General features: G+C 43.2%; 1 protein-coding gene across 3 annotated transcripts; it reads right to left on the reverse strand.

Annotated features, from left to right (window-relative positions):
* Nucleotides 1–735: 735 nt before the first annotated feature.
* On the reverse strand, nucleotides 736–9,115 carry LOC124703036 (splicing factor U2af large subunit A). Of its 3 annotated transcripts, XM_047235245.1 has the most exons (11): nucleotides 8,946–9,115; nucleotides 8,089–8,456; nucleotides 4,672–4,773; nucleotides 4,296–4,366; nucleotides 3,321–3,394; nucleotides 3,137–3,178; nucleotides 2,989–3,048; nucleotides 2,283–2,903; nucleotides 2,052–2,190; nucleotides 1,688–1,755; nucleotides 736–1,087 (listed from the first exon to the last, which is right to left on the reverse strand). In XM_047235245.1, the coding sequence occupies exons 1-11, from the start codon at nucleotides 9,063–9,065 to the stop codon at nucleotides 950–952; spliced, it is 1,803 nt and encodes a 600-aa protein (XP_047091201.1). In that variant the 5' UTR covers nucleotides 9,066–9,115; the 3' UTR covers nucleotides 736–949. The 3 variants fall into 3 exon arrangements, with proteins under 3 accessions (XP_047091201.1, XP_047091203.1, XP_047091202.1); XM_047235246.1 differs by lacking the exon at nucleotides 736–1,087 and having other exon boundaries at nucleotides 1,702–1,920; XM_047235247.1 differs by lacking the exons at nucleotides 4,296–4,366; nucleotides 4,672–4,773; nucleotides 8,089–8,456; nucleotides 8,946–9,115 and adding an exon at nucleotides 3,623–4,266.
* Between the last annotated feature and the right edge of the window lie 10,245 nt (nucleotides 9,116–19,360).

A 19,360-nucleotide genomic window follows, 5' to 3' on the forward strand; every position in this document is an offset into this window, starting at 1 on the left:
TTAGGTCGGCAGAAACTAGAGCTTGCCAGAATGCCAGATAGTTGGCTCCGCCACTAGTCGGTTCATTTTAGATAGTTGGCTCCGCCACTAGTTTGTACATTTACGCCATCTACTGGTATTGTATTTTACACATCTTTTCATATTTGTGCGATGAAATTCTGAATTGCTGTGAAAAATGTAAATCACAACCCCACTTCCCTACACTATTAATCCAATCTCTACAGGCACAATTAGAGCCGTGCTTGCTTTTAGAAATTACAAGCTATAATCTATTGGGCAACATCTGGAATCGAAATGGACGACCAACTTCAGCCAAAGGAAACAGGTGGCACTAGGATAAGAACAGTCTCTCCCGATATTGAATTACTTGTAGGATCGTGTTTGGTTGGTGAAATTGTAAGGTAACCTGATTACACTAGTAACAGATGACGTTAAAACAAGAAAGTATACTTTTGTGTCTTCCAACAGAGGACGTCATCTGTTACCAGCATGCAAGCGAATCAAGTTACCAGATCAACCGGACCAAACTTGTTTTAACGTCATCTGTTACCAGCATAATCAGGTTAAGTAACAATTTCACCAACCAAACACGTAAAGAAAGGGTAGTGGAAATTACCAAAACTTGCCCATCCTTGTCCATAATAAAAGGTAAATATATCTTCCATGAAACTACCTTCTCGGATATCAGATAGGGAATGAGAACACCCTGCTGCAACCAATGAACAGAGTGAGTAGTAACTCAAAAAAAAATCCTTGACCAAATTTGTACAACCAGTCGTACCAAGGAGCCTAAACTCGAATTTTCATAGAAGGCAGAAGCACAAATGTACTTGTCCAACAAAGTTCAGATCATATATCCGGCAGATGGTTCCACGAACACACAAAACGATGCAACTTGAAAACTAAGTAAACACAGAGATATGGGTGACAACTATGCAGAGGATTTCATCTAATCATCATAATCTCCTTCCGCAAACTTGTCCTCAGGGTAGAAAACTGCTACCACCTGGTTCCCACCAAACTTTCTGCCATGCATCCCGGTCTTTGCCTTGGTCGAGCCATCAACATCTGCATATTCCAAAAACACCTGGAACAACGGACAGGTAAGTCAGATGGATCAAAATAATTCTACGTGTGATCATTGATCTAAAAATCATCCGAGATGCCGATTTATCGGCCGATTTATCGTGAATCGGGTGGTAACCGATAAGATTTTGGCATATCGGCCAGTTTATCGCTCCACCGATATTTCGGCCGATTTTCTTTATGAGAGCCGATATTTCCCCCGATTTTCAATCTCACGACCGATATTTCGGCCGATTGTCAGAGAAATTTCAATGACATTTGCTATGGTAGTCGATATTTTCATCCTATGGTTTTGTAGAATTGTGCATTAGCTCAAATTTTCCATTATTATTGATTCAAATGCAAGGAATCAAGGTAATACTTATGTGCAATGCTTAAATATTATTTTTTGCATAGCATATTATAGAAATTTTAGTGTTGAAAATTAGGATTTACAAAAAAATAAACCGATAAATGGCTGACCGATAAAATCGATTAATCGCTTGATAAGCGATTAATCTTCATTTTAAGGCCGACCGATAAGTTAAGATTAACGATTTCTTCAACATTGCGTGTGATCAACCCCTATCAACGCTGAATTAATAGTAAAATCAGAACTCACCTTTCCAACTCCAGGAACAACAGCACCGCTGGGGTCAGGTCGTGGGATCACAGCTTTGACCAGGTTACCTGTCCAAAGTGTTAGTGAGTACATACATAGACAAGGAATAGAGATGATATATGATCAATCAAATCCAATTGAAAAAGAATAGTGTGTCTTCTGTAGGTTAGGCCCGATTGCCAATATTGCATGAGGTCGGACTATTAAAGACTCTGCAATGGCATTTATGTGGACTACAAAAAAGACACACAAAAAGACAAACACACAAAAGAAAACAGGTTCAGTAACTGAACACAATGGTAAGAACAGAATGCAAGTGTTCAAGACGAGATGAGAACTAGTTCGTAATTTTCATGTTGTTTACCATATTTGCGCCCTTCTTCCCTCATGTCTTCCAAAATGTCCTCGTACTCCTCGTCATCTCTCAGTTCATCTGCTGAAACGACCTGGGTCAGGCATACCACCTTTGTCGGTAGAGCTCCACCAACTTGGAGCATGATTTTCTGCTCAGAAAGTAACAGTCAGGAATTGGAAGGAGAATACAAACTCATTGTCATTTTGTAAAACAGTAATTTTTTCAAGAGCTGAGTTTTACCTGCATCTGCAATTGCTGATGTGCCTGCAACAGGATGGTTTCTTGCTCTGGCCTTGGTTGAGAAGTGCCTTGATTTGCTCGCCTAACTGTGAGGGTCTTGTCTCCCATCTTGATACCATTAAGGGCAGCACAGGCAATGTCAGTGACATTAAGATCCTGGTATACACAGAAGGCATATCCTTTCGAGTTGCCTGTCTCCCTATCCTTCACAAGATCAAATCCTCGCAATGGTCCAAAGGATTCAAGCAACTCCCGCACTTGAGCCTCGGTGAAGTAATAAGGGAGGCCACCAACAAAGATGCGGTCAGGGCCTTCTAAACCTCCGGCTGAGCCAGGTGTCAAGCCAACAGCACCAAGGTTGAGATTGGGGTTTGGCTGGCTTGGACCCAGTGCAGCAGCCAGAGAAGGATTATAATCTGTTGGCCTTCTGACCTTCACAGGTGCTCCCTCAAACATTATACCATCTAAGGCCATTGCATTGCTTGCTTCCTCCACGGACCTCATCTCCACAAAAGCAAATTTCTTGTCATGGTTTATGTATACATTAAGAACAGCATCACCAGGACCAGCTGTGTTTCCTCCAATAGCAGCCATAACTTGATTGAAGTATATAGCAACTGTCTGCAGAAAGAATACCAAAATAATAAGCGCATGCCACAACAGGATGGAAAGACAATCAAGAAAAGCAAGTTAATCAAGTAATTACTTGCTCATTAGCAGTTGGAGGAAGTCCACCAACATATACACGCCGAGCATGCCGAGTAGCCTAAGAAAAGGATTGTTAACCATTATGTTAGATCACAGAATGAAACTCAAATATGATGGGAGTACCAGCAATAAGGCAAGCCATATACCTGTTGTGTCATGGCTTGTGGCTGCATAGCTAGAGGATTGAACTGATACAAATAGAAAAGGTTAGGAAGTACAAAAAAAAGAATAATTGAGTTCATACGTCTCCGCCAGATAAGTTACAAAACAGAGCTAATCAGATTATCTGATGGTGACAGAACAAAACCTTGAAAGGAAACTAGAAATCACCTGTGTAGGAGCAGTGAAATTGAACATGTTTGGAAGCATCCCAGGAATAAGAGGGGCAACTGCAGGCAGCTGACCTGCGATTCATCAAGAGAGATTTCCTTACCGGCAAACAAGTGATTACCATGGAAATATAAACAAATTCAAAATCATTGTATATCTAGCATAGATCCATTTCACACAGAATCCATAGAATTTTTAATTGCACATGTTCGAGGAAACAAAAGACTACAACTAATAATTATGAATCATCCAGAGGGTAATACTAGTAACTAGTTGAAGACGGAACAAGATATCAAACCAAACAGATGTTTTCTCCTTGTACAGTTATATACGGTAGTCCACTCATTCCATTGGCAGTTGTTGGACAAAGTGACCAAGATTGTTTTCCTACCCATACGAAAACACAACAAACAAAAACCAAGAACGGCCAAAAAGAGAAGTGCTGCTCAGTCCAAGATACTGTGTAGAATAAGATGCAAATTTACAGGTTTTTCTGTAAGAAAACACCAATCCTGTAAAATGATAACCATGCCTTCCAAGGCATCTACTGGAACTAAACTGTAGGACTCCAGCTCTCAGAATGGGGCCAGTTACCAGAGCTTACCCAATTTCTGGTGACAGTCAGAAAGGGGTCAGTTGCCAGACTTTTCCTAAACAACCTCAGGCAAAAGATAAATCTTCAATAATATGTTGGACTTGTAAATTACAGCTCTGCTACATTTCTGAAAGGACCGTGATCGGCATTTGTGGGAACAATTATTTGAAAAATCGTTGCTAAATAAAAGTTAATAGCAAAGCAAGCGTATTAGTGGCACTACAGTGAAAATGAACGATTGTAGTCATTTCAGAAGTTGCATTTTTTTTTATATAATAATTATGCACTATAGCTGCTTTGCAGTGTCTTAACAGAGCATCTTCTGAAGTCCTAAGCATGGAATAACATATGTAAAAATGCAAAAGTAAAACCTCGCATACCTGGGGTCACACCAGGAGTAACTAAAGGAACGCCTTGTGATGGTCCCTGGTCAAATCCACTCACCCGCTTGCTGTAATGATGCAGGAGACAAGTTGTTAAACAAAAAGGAAATAACACAGTTTAGGGTTTAGGGTACGAGAGAAAGAAAAAATAGAACCAGCAAATCAGGTATATTATAAAGAACAGATCATGTCCGAAAAGATATGCATTGACTAAAAACGTATTAACAATTAACATCCAATGCATTCGTTCAGTTTACAGAAGTAAAAAAACAAAGAAAAAATATGCCTACAAGAATAGCATTTGTCGACAGATCTCAAAAGGAAATTATGGTTTGTCTCCCTCGGGATGCCGACTCATAAATGTAACACATACCTCTTGGAACGAGAACGTGAACGAGATCTGGATCTGCGGTCACGGCCCTTTGAACGGGAGCGTGAGCGATGCCTGCGATGACCATCTCTGTCACGGTCTCTTCTGCATTACCAATTATCACAGCATACATCAGATTACTATAGAGCAAGTGGCATATAAGATAGAAATTCATGGAGGATACTAGGCTAGTATTCTATTATAACAAACAATTTCACCAGAAAAAGAACTTTGATATTTCTGTCCCAAAAGAAACGGTTGATTAAGCAGGAAATTCCATTTGAGCTTAGGACAAGAGATTTTAACTATAATGCAACAACATCCTCACAAAGGTTAGGGCATCTCCAACGGGGCGACGACCGTTTGCGTCCGCGCGGACCGGAAATGCGCCAGCACCCTGCTCCAGCAGGGCGACGCATAGTGTCCGGGCCATCCGCGAAGACGCAAACGTGGCGCAAAGATGCAGGCACGTTTGCGTCTCCGCGGACGCTGCGCGGTCGCGCCGAGCGTCCGCTCACTTCTCCCACGGGCCCGCCTGGCAGCGACCCTGGCTCGAGCCGGCGCGAATTAAAGCACAACAACTGCCGGGGAGGGCAACCGCCGGAGTGGCAACCGCGCCGAACCGCCGCGGAAGAGCAACCGCAGACCTCTTCGTTATACGTGTCGCCATTATCCCCGCTCAATAAGACCCCCTGCGCCTGCGCTAATTCATCTCCAACCGGCCTGTCATTCATCTTCATCTCCAACACCGGCGTGCCACCTACGTGAAGCCATGAGCAACCTGTCGCTGCCATTGGACACCGACAGCGAGGGGAAGCCGCCGGGATGGCAGCATTGGTGGGATAGAGCTGCCACGCCGAGCAACTCTAGCTCCCGGCCGATGGAGGGCGAGGAGGAGGGGGACGCCGTTGGCCACGACGGCCAGGACGAGGAGGAGGATTCAGACGCAAGGTGGATACGGCTGGAGGCGGAGGAGGCGGCCAAGGAGGCAGCGGCGGCAAGGAAGGAGGCAAGGGCCCGGGCGAGGGCGCAGGCGAAGGCTCGTCATCCGTTCACCGACGACGAGGAAGACCCCGATGACCACTCGTCGGAGGGGAACTCAAGCTCGTCGGACGACGCGTCGACCGCCAGTACCTCTTCGGAGGAGGTGACGAGCAGGAAGAGCGTCCGTGAGGATGACGAGGCGGGGCCTTCTAAAAAGAAGTAGCTAGTTTAAAATTTGTAAGTTCTCGCAGTTTGTATGTTTAATTTGTTCGAACTTGTTGCACTAATTTCAAAATATCGATTCTACTTAGAAATGTGAGGACAATGATTTATACTTCGCATGGCATGATCAAACACTAGTTCGATCAACTTCGCATAGGCAGCTGTGGAAGCAATTTGGGAAGGGGTTCATGCAAGTTTCTCCAAAATATCAATTCTACGTTAGAAATGCGTCGGGCCGCTGGGGTTGCCCCCCGACGCAAACGGACAATTTGCGCCTAGCGACCATTTCGGCGTCCGCGGGCCGACGCGCACGGACGCGCGCGGACAATTTGGGCGTCCAAAATGCGTCGCCCCGTTGGAGATGCCCTTACAGCAAACATTTGGGGGGTACCTACCAAAAAGGTGGCTCAACAAATTTAAAGCAAACTCCCTCACGTTCTCTGAAAACTTCTTTTTGGACTTCAATCTCCAAAGAAAAACACAACTAATTCCTATCCTGAAATTTTATAAAATCCAGCATGATAGCATAATATAGTCCTTCCTAAGTCAAATGTGTGCATGTGTGGGTAACAAATGTGCCTATGAGGGTGATGGGCATATACTAGATGAGGGAATGTTCAGAAGACAACAGATTTGGTTCTTTCTTGCTCGTCTCGAACATAGGTACTCCCTATTTCACAAATATAAGACGTTTTAGACATTTCAAAGTGAGCTAGATACACATCATAATGAGTGAATCTACACACTAAGAGTAGACAAGATACATATAAAAAAAATAGATGAATCCACAAAAAGATAGAACATCTTATATTAGTGAACAGAGGGAGTACATGACATCTGTATACAGTGGCTGCATAGGCCCATGACCGTAGCACAGCACAAAATACTAAACTATTGTGATATGTTTAGTTGATGTCCAAAACCAACATTACAAAATTTTCAGTCGTAGACAAAATTTTGGTCATTATTTGTATGGTTACAATTTTTTTGCAAGCCTGTGCCAACTTTCCAACTCTACTATACTTTCCTTGCTAACATTAACCAAATCAAGGGCAAGCAAAACCTTGGCCAAATTTTGGCTAGCCAATTTGGTAGGGAGAACTTAGGCTCAAGCCAAACATGTCCTAGAGGCCTGACACCTTTAATCCTAAACAATCCCCCCTGCAGGTTCCGGGCTGATTCAAATCCTTGTCCTGCAACGCGTCCATGGCCTTCGACTTCTTGCCAGCCTGCCAGTCGCAGCCACACTGCCGCTGCAAATAGTTTAATGTATATATAATCCAATATCTTAGATAATACTCTTAGTCAAACTTATGGAGGTTTTGAGCTAAAGGCTAGATGTTTATAAAATTGAGGGGGCAGAGGCGGTCCCAAGCCAGGGTAAAGGAGGGTTGTGATAGGCTTGGTGAAACAACGAAAAACCTGCCATTTCTATGAAACCCAGTTATTTAAGATGGAGAAAATATTGTGTGGATTTTTATACGGTAGGGAAAAGACAAGGAGGGGCAGGCAGCGACAAAAGTTGAAATGGGAGGAGGTGGTAATCAGGGACTGGAAGGATTGGAAAGTACCTACCACCTGGAGATTTGGCTTTCCATAGGACTGCATGGAAATCAGCAATCCACATGCCGGAACCTTAATTTACTTTCTTGTGCTTTGTTTAATTTTCTACCCTTTATTTTATGGTTTCCATAAGTTTCTGTTGGGTTTCATATGTATCCTACCCCAACTTTCTTGGGACAAAAGGCATTGTGTTGTTGTTTAGTTGAGGGGGTATTATAGTTACACTTGGTTATGATCGAACATTGAAAATCATTGCATACATTACCAAGAAACTATTAACCACCACAGCAACCAGATGGCTATACCCCAGCGTACAAATACCTACATTTAACGTCACCTAGTTCATTAGGCAACTTAAGGATATAAATTAAGTATCCAGCTAAACGATTTCTATGCGGAATCATAAACGACAGTTTCTACAGACAAACAAGTTTACCGGAGACCAGCTTCAAAAGGTAACTTGTAAACACACACCCCACAAAAAAAAAGCAACACTAGGGCAAGCTAAATTTTACATCAAGCTAAATCTTCAAAAATCAGAAAACAGCCTTGTGGGTCACATAGATGAAAAGTTAACATAGTTGCCTAGAAATCATAAGTCATCATACTGGAACTAACATAACTAGATCCATGGAAGGTCGGAGACAGTACCTTTCGACATCGCGGTCACGGCTCCGATGACGGTCATGGTCATCAGAACGGCCACGGTGCTCCCTTTTTTCACTTCTTTCGCGGTGTTCCCTTTTCTCACTTCTTTCGCGGTGCTCCCGTTTTTCACTTCTTTCCCGGTGCTCCCTATTTTCACTTCTTTCACGGTGCTCCCTATTTTCACTTCTTTCACGGTGTTCCCTATGGTGCCGGTCACGTTCCCGGTCACGGTCACCTCGGTCCCTCTCCCTGTCCTTCTCCCGGCCCCTTTCTCTATCTCTTCCATGGTCTCTGTCACGCTCCTTGTCATTCTCTCGCCCTCTGTCCCTCTCTCTAGACTTTGACGACCTTCCCTCATGTGGTTGAACCTCCTGCCGGGGGCAAAAGAGAAGAAAAATGTTAGTCAGAAATCTTTTAGAATAAGAATGATTTTCTGTAAGGATGCTATGATGTAGGCATAATGAAGGAACACATGCAAAATATTTGCTATTTAGAGCCATCAATACACACCATTACCCCAACTAGCAACATACAAATACACCCACAGAAAATCAAGACAGAATTTAGAGCTTGCGTGTAGCATTTCACCGCCAATGATAATGGTTAACGAAGCAATGCATCCAGAAAATTCATAAAAGAAAATATCACCAAAAACAATTTGAGCTACCCGCAAAAAAAAAAAACAATTTGAGCTAGGCTATATAATAAAATGCAGTAACTCGTTCCCATGACCCATCAGCAGTAGTGAGCGCAGCAGGTTCGAGATGTATCCACTCCAACGTCCATATTAATCAACACATGTCTTACGGTTCAACTAGTCGACCACTCGCCACTCGGATCGAGCGGATCAGAGAACGCACCTGGGAAGGGCCGTCTGGTTGGTCGGAGAACCCGGGAGGCTTGGCCGGTGAGGAACCCCCGGTGAAGGCACCCGCGGAGGGGTCTCCGTTGCCCTCGTAGCGCTCCTCGTACTCGGCCATGCGACGCGGCGGCGGCGGCGGTGGCCGGCTCGGTCTGTTTGTTCTAGGGTTTGGCTGGTTGGCCGGTTGCAGTTGGACGAAGAAGCAGGACGGGACGGTACAGGCTGAGCACGGGACGCGGGGCAGGCTGTCTATATACGAACCAGGTGATGCTGACATGTGGGGCCTGGGCTCAGACAATAATTTTTACTCCGTATTTGTATTTGATCCTTGGGCTTTTTTGTTCTGGATTCCGAGAGGCGGCGCGGTATCAAATACTCCGTACAGTATAAGGGGCATCTCCAGCGGCGCGACGCAAATGGTCGCTGAGCGACCGTTTTCGTCCGCCGTGACCGGAAATGCGTCTGGGTCCTGCTCCAGCGGGGCGACGCAAAGTGGCCGTCCGTCCGCGGAGACGCAAACCTGGCCCAAATATGCGCCAGGTTTGCGTCTCCGCGGACGCTTGGCGGACGCGCCGAGCGTCCTCCATTTCTTACCCGGTCCCGCAAGTCAGCGAGAGCAAAATCGACCGCTTCGACCTGATTTCTTTTTCACCCTCGTTGGTGCCCTAGTGCGACGCCCCGCCCCAATCCCCGCCGTCGCCGCAGCGCCGCGATACTCGCCGCCGGCACCGTTGTTGTCGCGCGGGAGAGCAGGATCGTACTCGGGGTTGGCTCCGCGCGAACCTCGCCGTTTTCGGGCGAACGTTGCCGGTTGCGCCGCCCTTCCGCGCCGCCCACGACATGTTCGACCTATTGCGCCGGTAGGTTCCTTCTCGTTTTTCGGCGCGATTTGTGCGCGGCCATTAATCAACGGTTCGTATCGACGCGGATGGACGCGTGGCATATGGTGGAGAAGTTCCGCGCGGAGATCGTTGACTTCTCTTCGGACGACGAGTCCGATCGGTCGGCGCACACATTGGCAACTACTGCGGCCTCCATGATCCACGAGTTCACCTCAAACCCGGGCCGCGAGCACCGGGGCTGCGTGAAGGGCGCTCGAAAACCCGCCGCGCAACGAGTGGCGAGGCAGGCCCGCCTCCACAAGGACTACTTCCACCTCACCAATCCGATCTTTCCCGGAAAAATAGTTCCGGTGTCGATACAGGATGTCAAGGGACTCGTTCTTGGTCATTCTACGGGCGTCGGGAACTACGACCCCTACTTCCAATGCGGGCCCGATGCAACGAGTGCGCTAGGCTTCACCTCCTACCAAAAATGCTCGCGACTATTCGCATGCTCTCATATGGAATGGCTGCCGATATATTCGATGAGTATCTTCGAATGGGTGAGAGCACCCGCCTTGAGTCCATGTACGGGTTTTGCCGAGCCGTGATTGCCGTGTTCGGAGAGTATTACCGTAGGGAGCCAACCGTTGAGGATACAAGGCGCCTCCTATCTATCAACGAGTCTAGAGGCTTCCCAGGAATGATTGGCGGCATAGATTGCATGCACCGGGAGTGGAAAAACTGTCCATTTGGATGGCGGGGGTCGGTACAACGGGCATGAGGAGGGACGGACTGTCATTCTTGAAGCTGTCATATCTCAAGATTTATGGATTTGGCATTCATTCTTTGGCATGGCCGGTTCCAACAATGATATCAATGTGTTGCACCGATCACCGGTTTTCGAAAGGCTCATGCAAGACAAAGCTCCCGTGTGAGCTATGAGATCAATGGAAATGCATATGACAAGCCATATTATCTTGCTGATGGCATCTACCCTGACTGGGCCACATTGGTGAAGACTGTCCGTAATCCAAACTCCGAGAAGACGAGAAGGTTTGCCAAGATGCAAGAGGCTTGCAAGTAAGATGTGGAGCGTGGATTTAGTGTGCTCCAAGCTCGGTGGGCTATTGTCCGTCACCCGGCAAGAACATGGTCGCTGAAGACTGATGACCCACAAGTATAGGGGGTGTATCGTAGTATCTTCGATAAGTAAGAATGTCGATCCCAACGAGGAGCAGAAGGTGTTGACAAGCGGTTTCGATGAAGGTTTCACTGTAAATGCTCACAGACAAGTATTCAGGGGGTTTTGATGTAACAGATGAAATAAGTACGAGTGAGTAAAATGCGAGAGAAATAATTGCAGCGAGTGGCCCAATCCTTTTTAGCACAAAGGACAAGCCGGTTTGTTTACTTATAATGACCAAACGTTCTCGAGGACACACGGGATTTTAGTCTAGTGCTTTCGCTACATACGGCTAAATAATCTTCATTGTTATGATAAGTGTTGTGTGGGTGAACCTATGCTAATGTACTGCCCTTCCTAGGACTAAATACATACTTGTGATTATACCCCTTGCAAGCATCCGCAACTACAAGAAAGTAATTAAGAATAAATCTAACCACAGACCTTAAACTCGAGATCCTGCGATCCCTCCCGCATCGATATACCAACGGGGGTTCGAGTTTCGTCACTCCGGCAACCCCGCAATTAGCAAACGAATACAAGATGCATTCCCCTAGGCCCATAAATGGTGAAGTGTCATGTAGTCGACGTTCACATGACACCACTAGAAGAATAACACCACAACTTAAATATCACACCATTGAATATTACTCAACCATAGTTCACTACTAACATTTAGACTTCACCCATGTCCTCAAGAACTAAACGAACTACTCACGAGACATCATACGGAACATGATCGGAGGTGATATGATGATGAATAACAATCTGAACATGAACTTGGTTCAATGGTTTCACTCAATAGCATCAACAACAAGTATGAATAGATACCGGGAGAGTTTCCCCTATCAAACAATCAAGATCAAACCCAAATTGCTACGGCGGTGACGAGGTGCTTGCGGAGGAGATGGCGGTGATGATGGTGGAGATGATGATGATGGTGATGGAGATGATGTCCAGCTCGATGACGCGTGACGATGGCGTCGATTTCCCCTCCCGGAGGGAATTTCCCCGGCGGATTCCTCGCCCGCCGGAGAGCTCTTTTCTCTCTCGGTGTTCTCCGCCCCGCGAGGCGGCCGTAACTCTTCGCGAGGTACCCCTTCTGGCTTAGGTTTTCGGGACGAAGGTTTTCGCGAAGAAAAGGAGGCGAAAGGGGTCGTGGGCCCCCCAGACCATAGGCCGGCGCGGCCAGGGCATGGGCCGCGCCGCCCTAGGGTGTGGGCCCACCCTGGCTCCTCCTGGCCCCTCCTTCTGGCTTCCTTCGTCATCTTGAAAAATAGGATTTTTGGTATAATTTCCTTCCGAGTTGATCTTCCGAAATATTGCGTTCGACGGTGCTTTTTCCAGCGGAATCTCGGCTCCGGTGTTCAATCCTCCAATAATGATGAAACATGCAAAATAGATGAAATAACATAAGTATTGTGTCCCAATATGAAATATATCAATGAATAACAGACAAATTATGATATAAAATAGTGATGCAAATTGGACGTATCAACTCCCCCAAGCTTAGACTTCGCTTGTCCCCAAGCGAAACCGAACTCGATAGACATGACCACATGTTTATGGAGTGAAGAGTCGATAAACAAAATACGGACAAGAAGCATCATATTCATTCTCACAAGACATTATAGTAAACAACTTCTTCATATAACTCAATCTTGAAACAAGTATAAGGTAGTCACAAGTAAAGGTGCATAAGGAATCATAATTGGTGATGGCAAACTTTGTTCTTGGTCAGAGAACATTTAACAAATTATATTCATCTATTGAGCAAGGTGCTCTCATATTAACGACTGATGGTAATCTTGCATACTCAATCATAATGGTCTCTTCATAATCATTGATAACTTGCAAAGCTATATTCATTCGAGATAAAACTTGTACTAAACAAGGAAGAATAAAAGACATGATGTAGCAAATCACAATATAATGGTTTGATCACAACTACTCAAATGCTTGCTTGAGATGGAGAGAAATAGGTTTACCGACTCAACATAAAGTAAAAGACGAGGCCCTTCGCAGAGGGAAGCGAGGATTAAATCATGTGCTAGAGCTTTTTCAGTTTTAAAATCATATAAAGATAATAAAAGTAACATTTTGAGAGGTGTTTGTTGTTGTCAACGACCGGTAGCGGGTACTCTAACCCCCTTGCCAAACAAACCTCCAAAGAGCGGCTCCCATGAAGGACGTTATCTCTACCGAGCAAGGTAGATCATCCCTCTTCTCTTTTGTTTACACATGTATTTTAGTTTATTTAAGGGTTGACACTCCTCCCAACCTTTGCTTACACAAGCCATGGCTAACCGAATCCTCGGGTGCCTTCCAACAATCTCATACCATGGAGGAGTGTCTATTGCAAAATTAAGTTGCTTACCGATGAATCGGGGCAAAATATGTGAAGAGAATTATTAATGAAAGTTAGTTAATTGGGGCTGGGAACCCCGTTGCCGGCTCTTATTGCAAAATTATAGGATAAGTGGATGAAGCCACTAGTCCATTAGTGGAGGCTGCCTAACAAGACCGAAAGATAAAACACCACATACTTCCTCATGAGCTATAAAACATTGACACAAATAAGAAGTAATAAGTTTTGAATTGTTCGAAGGTAGCACATGAAGTATTTACTTGGAATGGCGGAAAATACCATGCGAGTAGGTAGGTATGGTGGACACAAATGACATAGGTTTGGGTTAAGGTTTGGATGCACGAGAAGTATTCCCTCTCAGTGCAGGTCTTTGGCTAGCAAGGTTAATTAGCAAGCATAAGAGTCGAGGGAAACAAACAAATATACATATGATAGAAACAATCATGCATCTTCCTTGTAAGCACAAACAATTTTAACTTCAGAATAATGAGCTATGAGCTAACAAGAAAGACAATGAAACATCTACATGTATTTCTCTTTTCTATTTAAACCTCAAAGCGTTGTTGCTATTGACCAATGCTAAGTTTGCCAAAACCAAATAGATTTATTCAATGCTCCCAAAGTGATACCTATACTAACAACAAGACGAATCATATGGCGAGAAAGTGCAAACTAAAATAAGATGTGCAATATGTAAATGATAAGACTTCTCATTAATATTCCATATCGATAACTCGCACCAAGGGATACATAGACAACTAAAGGAGAGATACTTCCAAACGCAACCCATCTCATATGATAACTTCCCTACTCATGATATGACACTACTTGACAATAAAAGTAAAAGATAGTGATAATGTGATACCGCGGCACTCCCCAAGCTTGGAACAAACCAAGGGGATGCCAATACCGATGATGGATTACTCCTCCGGTGATGGTGGTGATGAATCCCTCATGCGCTTCTTACGGATCTCCTTCGGCTTCGGCTTCTCGGCTTAGCAAATCCGCACTAAATCTCGAAGAGATTCATTGTTATCCGAAGTCGGCGATGGCGAACTCCGTAACGGGCATCAAGTAGTATCCCAACATTCTACGGAGTCGGTGATTCTCCTCCCTGAGTATCTCCACTTCTCTTTTTAGAGCCCGGTATTGACCACAAAACTCATCGGTAGTCCGTAGAGCTTCTTCCAGTGCAGGGAAAGAGTCGAGGCCGAGAGCAGGGGGTAAGGGTCCCTGCAAGTTATGAGAGAAAGAACGACGAGTATCAACAGATCCCACCAAGACTTGCTTACTCCCCACAGCTTGTTGCTCCTGCTTTGACGACACCCTTTTCACTTCTTCCTTCGAAGGTCCTTTGCCCTTGTTGTCGGAGGCCATGGTGCTCCTAGATTGAAAACAGGTCCTGGCAGAAACAGCTCGAAGCAAAACACGTCGAAAACACGATATACGGACCTCCAGGGGTCCGGGGAATTATATAGCAAAAATTTTCTCGGCAAAAGGAAAGTACCAGATCGAACCAGAGTCGGAAAGGGGCGACGGGGCGGCCAAACCATAGGGCGGCGCGGGCCCAGGTCAGGCCGCGCCGGCCTATGGTGCCACGCCCTCGTGCGTCCTTTCCACTCCGTTTCGAACTCGTAATTTCTCATATTTTCCAAAAACAGCAAAAATATAGTTCGGAAAATAAATTGCGTACTTTTCATTACCAGTACTGTTACCTATTCGAAGTTGAGTTCTGGCAGACTGTCAATTTGTCCTTTGATGAAAGCTTCCGGTGTTTCCACTCGAATAATATCAACATCAACATTGTAAGAATCACCCGAGATATAATGCTTGAGTCTTTGTCCATTCACCACTTGCGTAGCATTGCCTTGGAGAGAGCTAATCTTGATTGCTCTGAGCGATACACCTCCTCGACAACATATGGTCCTTCCCATTTCGAGAGTAATTTCCACTGCAAAGAATGCGAGACGAGACCGATACAATAGGACTTTATCCCCAATATTAAACTCTCTTTTGATGATCCTCCTATCATGCCATTTTTTAACTTTTTCTTTAAAGAGTTTAGCATTTTCATAAGCTTCGCTTCTCCATTCATCTAGAGAACTTAATTGTAACAACCTCTTATCACCGGCAAGTTTAGGATCTTTATTTAATTCTCTAACAGACCCTATAAGCTTTGTGTTCTAACTCTAAAGGTAAATGACAAGCTTTTCCAAGTAAACCATTTTATAAGGTGACATTCCCATGGGGTTTTTATAAGCGAGTTCTATAAGCCCATAGTGCATCCTTCAATTTACTAGCCCAATTCTTTCTAGATTTATTAACGGTTTTACGCAAGATAGATTTAATCTCTCTATTTGATAACTCTACTTGACCACTAGTTTGAGGATGATAAGCGGAAGCAATTCTATGATTAATACCATACTTAGCAAGAGTTTTTCTAAAACCTCCATGAATAAAATGAGAACCTCCATCGGTCATAATATATCTAGGTACTCCAAATCTAGGAAAAATAATATCTAAAAGCATTTTTAAAGAGGTCTCACCATCGGCACTTTTTGTAGGTATGGCTTCCACCCATTTAGTAACATAATCAACGGCAACAAGTATATGAGTGTTACCTTTTGAAGAGGGAAAAGGTCCCATGAAGTCAAATCCCCAACAATCAAACGGTTCAATAACAAGAGTATAATTCATTGGCATTTCATTACGTACTGGAGATATTACCAACCCTTTGGCATTCATCACAAGATAAAATAAACTTTCTCGCATCCTTGAAGAGAGTTGGCCAATAAAAACCTGATTGCAAAACCTTTTGCGCGGTTCTTTCTCCGGCGTGATGTCCTCCATAAGCACTACCATGACATTTACTCAATATCTCTTGTTGTTCATATTCGGGGACACATCTTCGCATAATACCATCCACTCCTTCTTTATATAAGTGTGGGTCATCCCGGAAATAATGCCTCAAATCATAAAAGAATTTCCTCCTTTGCTTGAGTTGAAAAGGTTGGAGGCAAGTACTTGGAAACAATAAAGTTAGCATAATCGAGCATACCATGGACTTGTCTCGCGAGCTCACCTTTATTACAGCCAATTGTTCATTTGGAAAACTATCATTAACGGGAACAGGATCATAAGCAATATTTTCCAATCTAGACAAATTATCGGCAACGGGATTATCGGCACCTTTTCTATCTACAATATGTAAATCAAATTCTTGCAACGAAGTACCCATCTAATAAGCCTTGGCTTAGCATCTTTCTTTGTCATAAGGTATCTAATTGCGGCATGATCGGTATGAATAGTAACTTTTGAATCAACAATATAAGATCTGAATTTATCACAAGCAAAGACTACGGCTAATAATTCTTTTTCGGTTGTAGCATAATTTCTTTGAGCGAGCATCAAGGGTTTTACTAGCATAATGAATAACATTCAATTTTTTATCTACTCGTTGTCCAAGAACGAGCGCCTACAACAAAATCACTAGCATCACACATAATTTCAAATGGTAAATTCCGGTCGGGGGTTCAACTATAGGAGCGAGTTGTTAAGGCTTTCTTAAGAGTTTCAAAAGCTTCCTTACAATCATCATCAAAAACAAATGGTACATCTTTTTGAAGAAGATTAGTAAGAGGCTTTGAAATCTTGGAGAAATCTTTAATAAATCTCCTATAAAACCCAGCATGACCAAGAACACTACGAATACCTTTAACATCCCTCGGATAGGGCATCTTCTCAATTGCTTCAACTTTAGCTCTATCAACTTCAATACCTCTTTCAGAAATTTTATGTCCCAATACAATTCCTTCATTAACCATAAAGTGGCATTTCTCCCAATTAAGAACAAGATTAGTTTCTTCACACCTCTGCAAAACTTTATCAAGATTTCGCAAACAACTATCAAATGAATTCCCATAGACAGAAAAATCATCCATGAATACCTCTACAATACTCTCACAAAAACCATGAAAAATAGCAGACATGCATCTTTGAAAAGTAAGCGGGAGCATTACATAAACCAAAAGGCATACGCCTATAAGCATAAGTTCCATAGGGACAAGTAAAAGTGGTTTTCTCTTGATCTTTAGCTTTAACTGACAATTTGTGAAAACCCGAATATCCATCAAGAAAGCAAAAATGAGTATTTTTAGACAATCTTTCTAACATTTGATCAATAAATGGTAAAGGGTAATGATCTTTCTTAGTAACCTTATTAACTTTTCGAAAATCAATGCACATTCTATACCCTACAACTACTCTTTGAGGAATGAGCTCATCATTATCATTAGGCACAACGAGTCATACCTCCTTTCTTGGGAACGCAATGCACAGGACTAACCCATCTACTATCAGCAATAGGATATATAATACCAGCTTCAAGAAGTCGTAATACCTCATTCCTTACCACTTCCTTCATCTTCGGAATTAGACGACGTTGAGGTTCAACAACGGGCTTTGCATCATCTTCCATATTAATAGCATGTTGGCAAATAGATGGAGAAATCCCCTTTAAATCATCAAGAGTGTAGCCAATAGCTCCTCGGTGTTTCTTCAATATTCCCAATAACCTTTCTTCTTCAAACTCGAAAGCTTAGAACTAATAATAACAGGATATATTTTCTTATCATCAATATGAGCATATTTAAGATTATCGGGTAAAGGCTTTAAATCAAAAACAGGATCTTCCTTTGGTGGCGGTGTTGTACCCAAATCTTCCACCGGTAAATCATGCTTGAGAATAGGTTGGCGAAGAAAAATTTCCTCAAGTTCATCTCTTTCTTTCCTAAAAATTTCACTCTCGCTATCCTCCAAATGTTGTCTGCAAAGGATTGTTAGGAACAAGAACAATAGATGCACATTGCTCCATTTTAAAATCATTACTAGGCAAATCAGATTTATAAGGAGTTTTAGTAAATTTAGAGAAGTTAAACTCATAAGATTCACCAGCAAATTTAGTCAAAATTTTCTCTTTCTTGCAATCTATAATAGCTCCACAAGTATTTAGAAAAGGTCTACCAAAAATAATAGGACAATAATCACTAGCAGCGAGAACCTAGTACCAAAAAGTCAGCGAGGATATTTAATCTTACCGCATAAGACTTCCACATCTCGAACAATACCAATTGGTGAAATAGTTTCTCTATTAGCCAGCTGAATAACCACATCAATATCTTCAAGTTCACAAGAATCAATTTCGTGCATAATCTCCGTGTAAAGCTCATACGGAATAGCACTAACACTTGCACCAATATCACATAATCCATAATAGCAATGATCACCAATTTTAACGAGACATCATAGGAACACTAGCTTGTTTGGGTTTATTAGGATGTGAAACAATATTAGAAGCATCTTCACGAGAAAATAATATGACCATCCTCCACATTTTCAGTCACAAGATCTTTAACTATTGCAACGACAGGTTCAACTTTTATTTGTTCTTCGGGTTCTACGAGGTTTCTTTTCACTTTTATGAACTGCACTATTTATAACGAGTACTCTTTCATTTTAGCAGGAAAAGGAGTTTTTTCAATATAAGCTTCGGGAATAACGCGATCGAGCAGTTTCAATTACAACACACTTATTAATAGATGAATCAATTTTATCTTTATACGGTTCATGATACTTATCAAAATTCTTCTTTGGCAATTCATAATGAGAGGCAAAAGCTTTATAAAGATTTACGGCGACTTGAGAATCAAGACCATATGTAGCACTCATATTACGAAATTTATCGGTATCCATAAAAGCTTCAATGCATGTATAATCATAAATTATACACGATTCTCTACCTTTGTCGTTCTCCCAACCTTCGGTATTTTCTTGGATTCGATCAAGAAGGTCCCTTTTAAACTCTTCTTTGTTGCGTGTAAATGATCCGGAACATGAAGTATCCAGCAAGGTCTTGTCTTGAAAAGAAAGTCTTGCATAGAAATTATCAATAATAATATTACCGGGAAGCTCATGAATGGGGCATTTGAGCATCAAAGACTTCAATCTCCCCCACGCTTGGGCAATACTCTCTCCATCAT

Source organism: Lolium rigidum, chromosome 3, assembly GCF_022539505.1.
Source record: "Lolium rigidum isolate FL_2022 chromosome 3, APGP_CSIRO_Lrig_0.1, whole genome shotgun sequence".
Taxonomy (NCBI): domain Eukaryota; kingdom Viridiplantae; phylum Streptophyta; class Magnoliopsida; order Poales; family Poaceae; genus Lolium; species Lolium rigidum.